Genomic DNA, 12,865 nt, shown 5'->3' with positions numbered 1-12,865 from the left:
TCCTCATCTCGCTCTGCTTCCCACCCCAAAGATTGTGGGTTGAAGTCGCACTCCAGAGCTCGGGAGATTTACATTTCAGGACTGCTCGCTCCTCTTCATCAAGCGTAGAATGTGGCTGGAGATATCCGAATTTGCTGAGCCTTCTGAGGAAGTCGAGGTGCTGATGTGCTGTCTTTGCCATGGCCTCAGTGTGGTTGACCAGGGCGACTCATTGATGATATTTACACCTGGGAACATAAATGTTTTGCCCATCTCCACTTCAGCCCCATTGATACAGACTGGGGCCTGTACCTCACCCCACTTCCTGAAGCCCACCACCAGCTGATTCCATCTATTGACATTGAGGGAGTGGTTATTGTATAATTTAACATCTTCAAGTGCGTGTATGAATTATGAGTCTGTAAAGGAATGATATGTGCTGCTTTTTCTGTGTGTGTGTGATTATCAACCTGTTTTTTGAATTGTTGCTAATATTACGAGATTTACCCAGCAGTCCTCCATGATAAGGAATCTCTGTTTCCCTGGAGTGCTGGAGCTTGAGGGGTGACCTTACAGAGTTTTGTAAAACCATAACGGGTGCAGATAAAGTGGTTGGGTTCAATCTTGTTCCCAGAGTAGGGGAGTGTAAAAGTAGAGATTTAAGGTGAGAAAGAAGAGATTTAAATGGGACATGAGAGGACACTTTTTTCAAGATTCAAGAGACTCAAGAGACATTTATTGTCACATGCACCAATTGGTACAGTGACAATTGGGGCCACCATACAGCCATAGGAATTAAAAAAAGAGTAAACTCACCACACAGAGTGGTGAGTTTAATAATTGAGCTGTCAGAGGAGGTGGCAAGGGCAGTTATAATTCCAATATTTCAGAGACATTTGGACAAGTTTGTGAGTGGAAAAGGTTTCGAGGGACATGGGACAAATGCAGGCACAAGGGACTAAGAATGACACTTTGGTTAGTTTGGACGTGTTGGGCTAAAGACCCTGCGATGTATGTCTAGGATTGTATTATTTTGCTTATTTACTATTGAGATATACTACTGTGGAGCCAACATGGCTGAGAGCTTCTCTGGTCAATGTGAGACACCAGATGTGGACACTTACAGTAAATTTAACACATCTTCTTTAATCTATGCTCCTTTCATCTCAAAGCTATTCCCTCTATCTTAGATATTTCCACCCTGGGATAAAGGTTCTGACTGTTCACCCTATCTGTGTTTCTCATAAATTTATATACTTCTATCAGGTCTCTCTTCCTCTGATGCTCCAGAGAAAACAATCCAAATCTGTCTAACCTCACCTTATAGCTAATAGACTCCAATGTAGGCAGAACCTTCTCTGGACCCCAGAGCAGAGGATGGTTTTGGTCCATCGACCTCTGCATCCACTCCGACATCCACTATAAACCTACTGACTCCCATGGGTATCTAGACTACACTTCTTCCCACCCTGCTTCCTGTAAGGACTCCATCCCCTACTCCCAATTCCTCCGTCTACGCCGCATCTGCTCCCAGGATGAGGCGTTCCACTCCAGGGCATCTGAAATGTCCTCATTCTTCAGGGAACGGGGGTTCCCCTCCGCCACCATAGATGAGACTCGCACCAGGGTCTCTTCCATACCCCGCAACACTGCTCTCTCTCTCCCCATCCCCCCACTCGCAACAAGGGCAGAGTCCCCCAGTCCTCACCTTTCACCCCACCAGCCATCACATACACCAAGTAATCCTCCGTCAGTTTTGCGACCTCCAACGTGACCCCACCACTCGCCACATCTTCCCATCCCATCCCCCCCCCCCCCACCCCCCCCCCCCCCCATGTCTGCCTTCGACAAAGACCGCTCCCTCCGCAACACCCTTGTCAATTCTTCCGTTCCCTCTCATACCACCCCCTCCCCGGGCACTTTCCATTGCAACCGCAAGAGAGGTAACACTTGTCCCTTTACCTCCCCCCTCGACTCCATTCAAGGACCCAAGCAGTCGTTCTATGTGTGACAGAGGTTCACCTGCATCTTCTCCAACCTCATCTATTGCATCCGCTGCTCTAGATGTCAGCAGATCTACATCGGTGAGACCAAGCGGAGGCTGGGCGATCGTTTCGCCGAACACCTCCGCTCGGTCCACAATAACCAACCTGACCTCCTGGTGGCTCAGCACTTCAACTCCCCCTCCCATTCTGTCCTGGGTCTCCTCCATGGCCAGAGCGAGCAACACCGGAAATTGGAGGAACAGCACCTCATATTCCGCTTGGGGAGTCTGCATCCTGGGGGCATGAACATTGAACATTGAACATTGAATTCTCCCAATTTTGTTAGACCTTGCTGTCTCCTCCTTTTTCCTTTCTTCTCCCCACCCCACCCCCCATCAGTCTGAAGAAGGGTTTTGGCCCGAAACGTTGCCTATTTCCTTCGCTCCATAGATGCTGCTGCACCCGCCGAGTTTCTCCAGCTTTGCTTTTTTTGTGTACCTTTTCCAGCATCTGCAGTTCCTTCTTAATGACCTCCCCAGTTACATTGCTCCCAGCACTGCCAATCTTCAAACTCCTCATCAACGTCCAGTTTTGTTTTCAGAATTAAATTTTATTTGTAATTTAAAAAAATCTATATAATTAAAAGTCTCATCTTGACCAATTCATGTCTGTGCTGTATATTGATTTTAGAAAAAGATGCTACTCTATATCGCTATGATTTTTTGGCCATCTTACTCGCAGTCCTCCTCCACTGAGGCAGCCCTGAGAATTTTTCCCATCGATGAAAAATAAAAAAGATATGAGTGTTTAAAAATCCCTGAGATCAGCTGATCGGTTCTCTCGCCTGTCAATCACCATGATGAAGGTAACGCTCCTTCCGGGGGGGAGGGGGGGGCAGGACTATAAAACCCCGGATGCCTGGACGTGAGTCAGTCACTCTGAAAGATCGCGAGGGTGAGGCCACAACTCTGATTCTGCTGTGAGTCTACTGAACTGTGATTCTAGCCTTTATGTGGTTATGTGCTTGCAATAAATGATTTGTTAGCCAGCAATGTGCTTGCAATGAATGATGATTTGTTAACCCTTAATGTGCTTGCAATGAATGATTTGTTAGCCAGCAATGTGCTTGCAATGAATGATGACTTATTAACCCTTAATGTGCTTGCAATAAATTATTTGTTAGTCCTTAATGAAATGAAATGAGTTGCTGGGCCTGCCCTGTGCTTGAAATGGAAATGGAAATGGAAATGAAATGAGTTGTTTGGCCTGCTCTGTGCTTTTGCTTTTGCTTTGGCTTTGCTTTGCTTGAGCTCACCTAAAAATGAAAGCAAATGGATTGTATTGTTGGCTGGCCCCACCTGCTCTGTGCCTTTGCTTTTGCTTTGCCTTTGTTTTGCTTGAGCTCACCTGAAATGAAAACAAATGGATTGTATTGTTGGCTGGCCCCGCCTGCCCTGTGCTTGACTTGAATGGATTGACATGAAATGGATTGAAATAGCCCTGCACTCACTGTCCTTGACTTGACCCACAACACCCATGCTAGTGCTCCAGAACCCGCGGGGGATCGCTAATCGGTGTGGACTCGATGGGCTGAAGGGCCTGTTTCCGCGCAGTAACTAAACTGATGCTCATCGTGGCACAAACAGCATCATTCCTGTTGAACTTCGGGGGATGGGCACAAGACTGGAGATCCTGCCGCAGAAATAAGAGTTCATGTTCCCTGTAAACAAGGCCAGGCAGGTTTCCAATCCTCTCCAGACCCTGAGAATTTCTGCACAATTACGACCACGGCATGAACAATCTCAGCGACCACTCATTGTAGGATCTCCAGATACAAGCCATCAAGTTCTTGGGACTGACCAGCCTTTAGCCTGGGTTGCGAATATCATTGACTGTCATTGGGTAGGAGTGCGCCCCTCAGTGGAGACACAAGGAAGTACAGGTGCTGGAATCCTGAGCAACACACAAAGCGCTGGAGGAACTCAGCGGGTCATGCAGCATCTGTGGAGGGAATGAGCAGACGAGGTTTTGTGTTGAGACCCTTCCTTCAGACTGCTGAAAAGAGTTGAAGAATGGTGCCGCGGTGCATTTTGAACAAGGAGTGTTCAATATAACCAGCAAATCTATCTCGTCCTCTTTAGAATTTCAATGAAATCCTCCCTCACTCTTCAAAACTCAAATGAATATAAATCAAATTTTGACCTATTATGAAGAAGGGTCACATGCCTATCTATGTCCTCCAGAGATGCTGCCTGACCCGCTGAGTTACTCCAGCAGATCATATTGAGGAAGGGTTAGTTAGCAGTCTTGTTATGCATGGCCCCAAGGGCAAGAGTGACCATAATATGGTTGAGTTCTTCATTAGGATGGAGAGTGACATAATTAATTCAGAAACAATGGCTCTGAACTTAAAGAAAGGTAACTTTGAAGGTATGAGATGTGAATTGGCCAAGATTGACTGGCAATTGAATCTTAAAGGGTTGACGGTGGATATGCAATGGAAGGTATTTAAAGACTGCATGGATGGACTATAACAATTGTTCATCCCTGTTTGGCAAAATAATAAATCAGGGAAGGTAGTGCATGCGTGGATAACAAGGGAAATCAGGGATAGTATCAAAACAAAAGATGAAGCATACAAATTAGCCAGAAAAAGCAGCCTACCAGAGGACTTGGAGAAATTCAGCAGAGGAGGACAAAGGGCTTAATTAGGAAAGGGAAAATAGATTATGAAAGAAAACTGGCAGGGAACATAAAAACTAACTGCAAAAGTTTTTATAGATATCTGAAGAGAAAAAGATTAGTTAAAACAAATGTAGGTCCTTTGCAGTCAGAAACAGGTGAATTGATCATGGGGAACAAGGACATGGCAGACCAATTGAATAACTACTTTGGTTCTGTCTTCACTAAGGAAGACATAAATATTCTGCCGGAAATCATAAATATTTTGCCGGAAATAGCAGGGGACCGGGGGTCAAATGAGATGGAGGAACTGAGTGAAATCCAGGTTAGAAGGGAAGTGGTGTTAGGTAAATTCAATGGATTAAAGGCCGATAAATCCCCAGGGCCAGATGGGCTGCATCCCAGAGTACGTCAGGAAGTAGCCCCAGAAATAGTGGATGCATTAGTGATAATTTTTCAAAACTCTTTAGATTCTGGAGTAGTTCCTGAGGATTGGAGTGTAGCTAATGTAACCCCACTTTTTAAAAAGAGAGGGAGAGAGAAAACGGGGAATTACAGACCAGTTAGTCTAACATCGGTAGAGGGGAAACTTCTAGAGTCAGTTATTAAAGATGGGATGGCAGCACATTTGGAAAGTAGTGAAACCATTGGACAAAGTCGGCATGGATTTATGAAAGGTAAATCATGTCTGACGAATCTTATAGAATTTTTCGAGGATGTAACTAGTAGAGTGGATAAGGGAGAACCAGTGGATGTGTTATACCTGGGCTTTCAGAAGGCTTTCAACAAGGTCCCACATAAGAGATTAGTATACAAGCTTAAAGCACACGGTATTGGGGGTTCAGTATTGATGTGGATAGAGAACTGGCTGGCAGACAGGAAGCAAAGAGTAGGAGTAAACGGGTCCTTTTCACAATGCAGGCAGTGACTAGTGGGGTACCGCAAGGCTCAGTGCTGGGACCCCAGCTATTTACAATATATATTAATGATTTGGACGAGGGAATTGTATGCAACATATCCAAGTTTGCGGATGACACGAAGCTGGGGGGAAGTGTTAGCTGTGAGGAAGATGCTAGGAGGCTGCAAGGTGACTTGGATAGGCTGAGTGAGTGGGCAAATGCATGGCAAATGCAGTATAATGTGGGTAAATGTGAGGTTATCCACTTTGGTGGCAAAAACAGGAAAGTAGACTTGTATCTTAATGGTGGCCGATTAGGAAAAGGGGAGATGCAACGAGACCTGGGTGTCATGGTACACCAGTCATTGAAAGTAGGCATGCAGGTGCAGCAGGCAGTGAAGAATGCGAATGGTATGTTAGCATTCATAGCAAAAGGATTTGAGTATAGGAGCAGGGAGGTTCTACTGCAATTGTACAGGGTCTTGGTGAGACCACACCTGGAGTATTGCATCCAGTTTTGGTCTCCTAATCTGAGGAAAGACATTCTTGCCATAGAGGGAGTACAGAGAAGGTTCCCCAGACTGATTCCTGGGATGTCAGGACTTTCATATGAAAAAAGACTTGGCTTGTACTCGCTAGAATTTAGAAGATTGAGGGTGGATCATATAGAAACTTACAAAATTCTTAAGGGGTTGGACAGGATAGATACAGGAAGATTATTCCCGATGTTGGGGAAGTCCAGAACAAGGGGTCACAGTTTAAGGATAAGGGGGAAATCTTTTAGGACCGAGATGAGAAAAACATTTTTCACACAGAGAGTGGTGAATCTGTGGAATTCTCTGCCATCGAAGGTAGTTGTGGCCAGTTCATTGGCTATATTTAAGAGGGAGTTAGATGCGGCCCTTGTGGCTAAAGGGATCGGGTGGTATGGAGAGAAGGCAGGTACAGGATACTGAGTTGGATGATCAACCATGATCATATTGAATGGCGGTGCAGGCTCGAAGGGCCGAATATCCTACTCCTGCACCTATTTTCTATGTTTCTGTATTCTATACAAGATTGCAGCATCTGCAGTTCCCTGTGGCCACATCGGGCCTAATCTCTCTTCAGCCTTGCCATGCCAGAGATCAGTCCGCTTCATTACTTAACATTTCAGGTCAGTGACGCTTCAGAATGGGTGAATGGTCACCAATCTGAGGCCTTAACTATATTCCTCTCTCCACAGATGCTGCCTGCCCTGCTGAGTATTTAACTATTCTGTGATTTTACTTTACCGTAAAACACAAAACACTGGGGAGGAACTCATTGGGTCAGGCAGCATCTGTGGTGGGAATGGACAGGTGACGTTACAGGTCACAAGGTTTTAATATCTCATCTACACTTAAGCATTAGGCATTGCATTTGGCTTGGTAGATGCAATAATATTTATTTGTGTAGCTTAATTAATGAACTTTGAACAACAGTGCAGTGATTTCTAAGCATAGGTTCCTTTGTAAATAAACCACATTATTACAATAAGAAAAATAATTGAAGTATGTTTTACATACACATTGTTTTTAAATGAATAAAGCAAGAAGCTACAAGCTGGTTCTGTTCATGGAGGTTCACTGTCACAGAACGAGAACGGGAGAAGGTGTGATATTTGTTCCATCGATACTGCATTGGGCAGTCAAAGAAACGTTAAGATTGGCCTCAGATCCTGAGTGCTGTGTCTCTGCTGCAATTGTGCCACAAGTCTGTGATTGCGGAGTCTATTTGTGTTTGTGTGTGGGTCTATGTGTGCGCGTGTCTGTGCGTGTGCGGTCTGTTAGTGCTGGTCTGTGTGTATGCTGGTCTTTGTTTGTGTGGGTCTGTGTATGTGTGTCTGTGCAGCGGGTTTGTGTGTGCGTGTCTGTGTGTGTGCGTGTCTGTGTGTGTGCGTGTCTGTGTGTGTGCGTGTCTGTGTGTGTGCGTGTCTGTGTGTGTGCGGGTCTGTTTGTGTGCACGGCTGTGTGTGTGCATGTTTGTGTGTGTGTGGGTCTGTTAGTGCGTGTCTGTGTGTGTGTGTGTGCGGGTCTGTTAGTGCGTGTCTGTGTGTGTGCGTGCATCTGTGTGTGTGCATGTCTGTGTATGTGCGGGTCTGTGTGAGTCCTGGTCTGTGTGTGTGCATGTCTGTGTGCGTGCGTGCATCTGTGTGTGTGCATGTCTGTGTATGTGCGGGTCTGTGTGAGTCCTGGTCTGTGTGTGTGCATGTCTGTGTGTGTGCAGGCCCGTGTGTATGCTGGTTTTTGTTTATGTGGGTCTGTGTGTGTGTGTCTGTACGGTGGGTCTGTGTGTGTGTGACTGTCTGTGTGTGTGATGGTCTGTGTTTGTGCGGGTCTGTGTATGGGTCTGCGAGTGTGTATTTGTATATGTGCGTGTGCGGTTCTGTGTGTGTGCTTGTCTGTGCGTGCAGGTCTGTGTGTGTGTATGTGTTGTGTGCGCATGCCTGTGCGTATGCATGTGTGTGTATGCCTGCGAGTGCATCTGAGTATGTGCACGTCTGTGAGTGTGTGTTAATATGTACATGCATGTGTGTGTATGTATTTTTGTGTGTACCTCTGTCTGTGTACTCTATATGAATTGTGTACATGTCCACGTTCTGTCCTGATCTGTTTTGCAGGTGTATTGCATCTGTCAGTATGTGGTGTACACGTGTGTACATGATCTGTGTGTATCTGGACCGTGCACATGCACCAGTCCATACTTGTGTTTGCAACGTTTGGGATAAGGTCAAGTCCAAATCTGGGCTGACGTTGACTTCAGATCAGATGCCAACAGTGATGTCCGAGTCTTGTCCGCACTGCCAAGTATCTCAGGGGGAATAATGCTGAATAATGCGGGATGGTTGGGCAAAACTTGGAAAATTAGCTAAAGTCCAGAAATATATTTGTGGTCACATGCACAAAAGCCAATGTTCATCCACACATTCCCTGATCAGCTCACTTGCAGACACTGCCTTACATTCTACAGTGTATTTTCACAAGCCCAGGATGAGCCAAATAACTCTGGAGGAGCGAGCAGTCTTGAAACGTTAATCTCCCACCACTGGAGCGTGACTTCAACCCATAATCTTCAGGGTGGAAAGCAGAGCGAGTTGGGGAATGACAGTGAGAGAGCATGAAAAGAGGAAGATCCACTGAGATAAATCTTGTCCTTGAGTCTTGAACCTTCCGCTTATGACGTTTTATAAGTCTGGATAAAACAAAATGAGAATGCAATGACTTGTCTCGTTCTTAGCAACACACAGTTGAGACCAACCTCATGGACCTCATGAAACCTGATGCATTTCCCTTTCCCCCGGCTCTCAGTCTGAGGAAGCATCTCGACCCGAAACATCACCTATTCTTTTTCTCCAGATAAGCTGCCTGTCCCGCTGAGTTGCTCCAGCTATTTGTGTCTATCATAGACTTAAGGATCCTCTGTTCACTGTGCTTGTTGATCTACCAGAGTTTCCAGCCAGTGGTGACCCCCAGGACGTGATGGAGGGGGATTCGACAATGATAATGTGATTGAATGTCAAGGCTCAGTGGATGAATGTGGACTTGTTGGAGATGGCCACTATAGGGCATCTTCTACTGGGAATCAACAACGGGACAAAGTGATGTAATGTTGAGTCTTAATAAGGATGGATGTAATGCCGAGGCTTTATAAGCCACTGGTCAGACCGCATCTGGAGTATTGCGAGCTGTTTTGGGCCCCATATCTGTGGAAGGATGTGCTGGCGTTGGGAAGGGTCCAGAGGAAGTTTACGAGAATGATCCCAGGAATGATTAGGCTAAGATATGATGAGCATTTGACGGCACTGAGCCATAGCCTCCGAATAAAAGGACATACCATTAGAAAAGAGATAAAGAATTTCTTTAGTCAGAGGGTGGTGAATCTGGGGATTTCATTGCCATGGATGGCTGTTGAGGCCAAGTTAATGCATATTCTTAAATTGGAGATTGACTGATTCTTGATTAGTTTGATGTGAGATTATCGACCAGAGTCATTCACTTGGTTTCTCTCTCCACAGACGCTGCCTGACCTGCTGAGGAGTTCTGTGTTTCCGGATAAAGCTCCTTACCTCAGTCATCTCAATCTGTGAGGATTCGGTGGTGAAATTCTTGTGCTTTTTGGTCAACCATTTCCGACATTCAGTCGCCACCTTCAACAAAATGGGAATATTTCAACCCATGGAGAAAACTTCCAACCGTTCAACGCGCTTTGTCCCAAAGTCAAGTGAGAGTTCACACTTATCTAGTGGCTTCTGCCATTAGCATCTCAATGGGATCACTCACTCAGGAGCGAGTCTCCAAGATGCTTCCTCTTCTTACCAGCTCCATTGGGGTTGGCCTGTCCACCATGACAGGGTCATGATTGTCTGGATCTCTCTTCAGTTACAGAGTTGTTCAGCAGAGAAACAGGCCCTTCGGCCCATCCTCTCCATGCTGACAATCAAGTAACCATCAATACTGATCCCATTTACCCACACTTGGCCTGTAGCCTTCTATGCCTTGGCACTTCAAGTGTTTGTCTAAATGTTGTGAGAGTCCGTGTCTCCACAGTCCCTCAGGCAGTGGCTCCAAACTCCAACCCACTCTGAGTGAAAACATTCTTCCTTATATCCATTCTAAACTTCTGCCCTCCGATAACTGACATCACTGCTGTGAGGGAGATTTAATACTATCCTTGCCCCTGATCATTTTGTACACCTCTCTCAGTCCCCCCTCAGCCCTCTACGCCCCAAGGACACAAACCCAGTCTCCATCCATAATTGAGACTCTCTACTCTGGGCAACGTGCTGGTGAATCTCCTCTACTCCATCTCCAGAGCAATCATGTCATTTCTAGACTGAGGTGACCACAACTGGAGACAATGTTCTAGACGTGGCCTCACCAATGCTTTATAAAGTTGCCCCATACCATCCTTGCTCTTATATTCTTTGGCCCAGCCAATGAAGATGGCAAAGTGTAGACATCTTTCCCACCCTACACACCTGTGCTGTGACCCTCAGTGGACTAAGGACTCGTACATCAAGGTGTCTCTGTCCCTGAATACCCCATCATTCATGTGTTTCCTGCCATTAAGAGTCATAAAGAGTCATACAGTGTGGACACAGGCCCTTCGGCTCAATTTGCCCACATCGACCAACATGTCCCATCTACACTGGTCGCACCTGCCTGCGTTTGGCCCATACCCTCTGAATCTGGCCTATCCATATACCGGCCTACTTGTTTCTTAAACCTTGCAATAGTCCCTGCCTCAACTATTTCCTCAGGCACCTCGTTCCATACACCCACCACCCTTTGTGTGAAAATGTTACCCCTCAGATTTGTAACAAATCTTTCCCCCTTCACTTTAAACCAATATCGTCTGGTTCTTGATTCCCCTACTCTGGTCAAGAGACTCTGTGCATCTCCCCAAACAACGTCTCTCATGATTTTGTACACCTCTATCAGGTCACCCCTCATCCTTCTGCGCTCCAAAGAATATAGCCCTAGCCTGCTCAAACTCACCCGATAGCACAGACCCCCAAGTCCTGGTAACATCCTCTCCCAAAACACATCACACTTATCGTGAATTCCATCTGCCTTTGGTCTGCCAACCTCAGCAGCTGATCAATATCTGTCCGTAGCCTGAGACTACCCTCCTCACAATCCAAAACACCACCAATCTGCTTCAAAATGTAGTGGGAGCAGGCTCTTGGAAAACATTCCCAGAGAGATGGAGAGCTTCTGGATCAGGATGGGGTGAAGGGTGATCGAGGGTCAATAGAAACATAGAAAATAGGTGCAGGAGTAGGCCATTCGGCCCTTCGAGCCTGCACCGCCATTCAATATGATCATGGCGGTTCATCCAACTCAGTATCTTGTACTTGCCTTCTCTCCATACCCCCGATCCCTTTCGCCACAAGGGCCACATCTAACTCCGTCTTAAATATAGCCAATGAACTGGCCTCATCTACCTTCTGTGGCAGAGATTCCACAGATTCACCACTCTCTGTATAAAAAATGTTTTTCTCATCTCGGTCCTAAAAGACTTCCTCCTTATCCTTAAACTGTGACCCCTTGTTCTGGAACGAAGGTGGGAGATCACAATCAGATCAGCATGGTCTTACTAAATGGCGGAGGGAATGTGAAGGAGCAAGTGGGCAATTCTTGCTCCCAGTCCGTGGGTCATTGAAAGACGGTGTGAACATTGACCACAGCCGTGTCAGAGTGCAAAGAGCAGCATCAGAGGAGGGAAGGCTTCTCTGCGGAGGTTCTCCTCACCTGGCGGTTGAAGACGCAGTAAATGAGGAATACAAACAGCCCCTGCAGACTGTTGATGACGGTGAACAAGTTGGACAACAACATGGTGCTCTCATCCACCTGGAATATTCCCAAGATCCAGGTGCTTCCCAAAACAAGCATCCGTGCGGCAGCCTTGAGGGTCAGGGTTCTGTGCACAAGGAGGGAAGAGAGCAGGTCAATGGGAACATCATCATGAAGAAACTGATCCTGACTTAAGGGGCGGCACAATGGTGCAGCGGGTGGAGCTACTGCCTCCCAGCGCCAGACACTCGGGTTTGATCCTGATCTTGGGTGCTGCCTGTGTGGATTTTGAACGTTCTCCCTGTGACCACGTGGGTTTTCTCTGGATGCTCCGGTATCCTCCCACACCCCAAAGATGTGTGGGTTTATAGGTTAATTGGAAATTGTCCCAAGTGTGCAGTGAGTGTAGAGAAAGTGGGATGACATAGAACTAGTGTGAACGGGTGATCAATGGTCAGCATGGAGTCAGTGGGCCGAAGGGCCTGGTTCCAAGATGTATCTGTAAACTAATCTAGCTTCCCTTTCCACTTCCATTGTCACCATGGTCAGAGACCAGCGCCGTGGCCAGAGACCCACCCTGGGACCCTGCCATCCCTCAGCCCACTCAGTCACCAGGGATCACATTTGGACCATTGCCTGCATTTCTGGTCACCAGATCACAGGAAGATTGTGATGGAGATGGAGAGGGAGCAGAAAAGATTCACCAGAATGCTGCCAGGATTAGAGAGTTTGAGCTATAAGGAGAGTTTGGAACAACTTGGAATGCCTTCTCCAGAATGACGGAGGCTAAGGGGTGACCTGATGAGCAGTATATAAATTTATGAGGGACGTCAATAAGGAAGATGGATACTTTCTCAGGGTGGAAATCTCACATACCAAAGGGCTTGGCTTAACGCACAGAGGGTGAAAGTTAAAGGAGATTTGAGAGGTTCACCAGAATGTTGGCTGGATCAGAGAGTTTTAAAATTCAGGTGAGGTTGGACAAACTTGGATTGTGTTCACCT

General features: G+C 46.5%; 1 protein-coding gene across 1 annotated transcript in view; it reads right to left on the bottom strand.

Annotated features, from left to right (window-relative positions):
* Positions 1 to 7,787: 7,787 nt before the first annotated feature.
* Positions 7,788 to 12,865, bottom strand: part of LOC116981643 (adhesion G protein-coupled receptor E2-like) — a 73,177-nt gene continuing 68,099 nt past the window's right edge. The window contains exons 21-23 of the mRNA XM_033034729.1: positions 11,820 to 11,988; positions 9,632 to 9,712; positions 7,788 to 8,757 (exon numbers count right to left, since the gene is read on the bottom strand). Coding sequence (XP_032890620.1) covers positions 8,740 to 8,757; positions 9,632 to 9,712; positions 11,820 to 11,988 — 268 coding nt within the window. The 3' untranslated portion in view covers positions 7,788 to 8,739. The remainder of the gene's footprint in view (positions 8,758 to 9,631; positions 9,713 to 11,819; positions 11,989 to 12,865) is intronic.

The sequence above is a fragment of the Amblyraja radiata genome, chromosome 15 (genome assembly GCF_010909765.2).
Source record: "Amblyraja radiata isolate CabotCenter1 chromosome 15, sAmbRad1.1.pri, whole genome shotgun sequence".
NCBI lineage: Eukaryota > Metazoa > Chordata > Chondrichthyes > Rajiformes > Rajidae > Amblyraja > Amblyraja radiata.
This window is presented reverse-complemented; position numbering and strand designations above follow the sequence as displayed.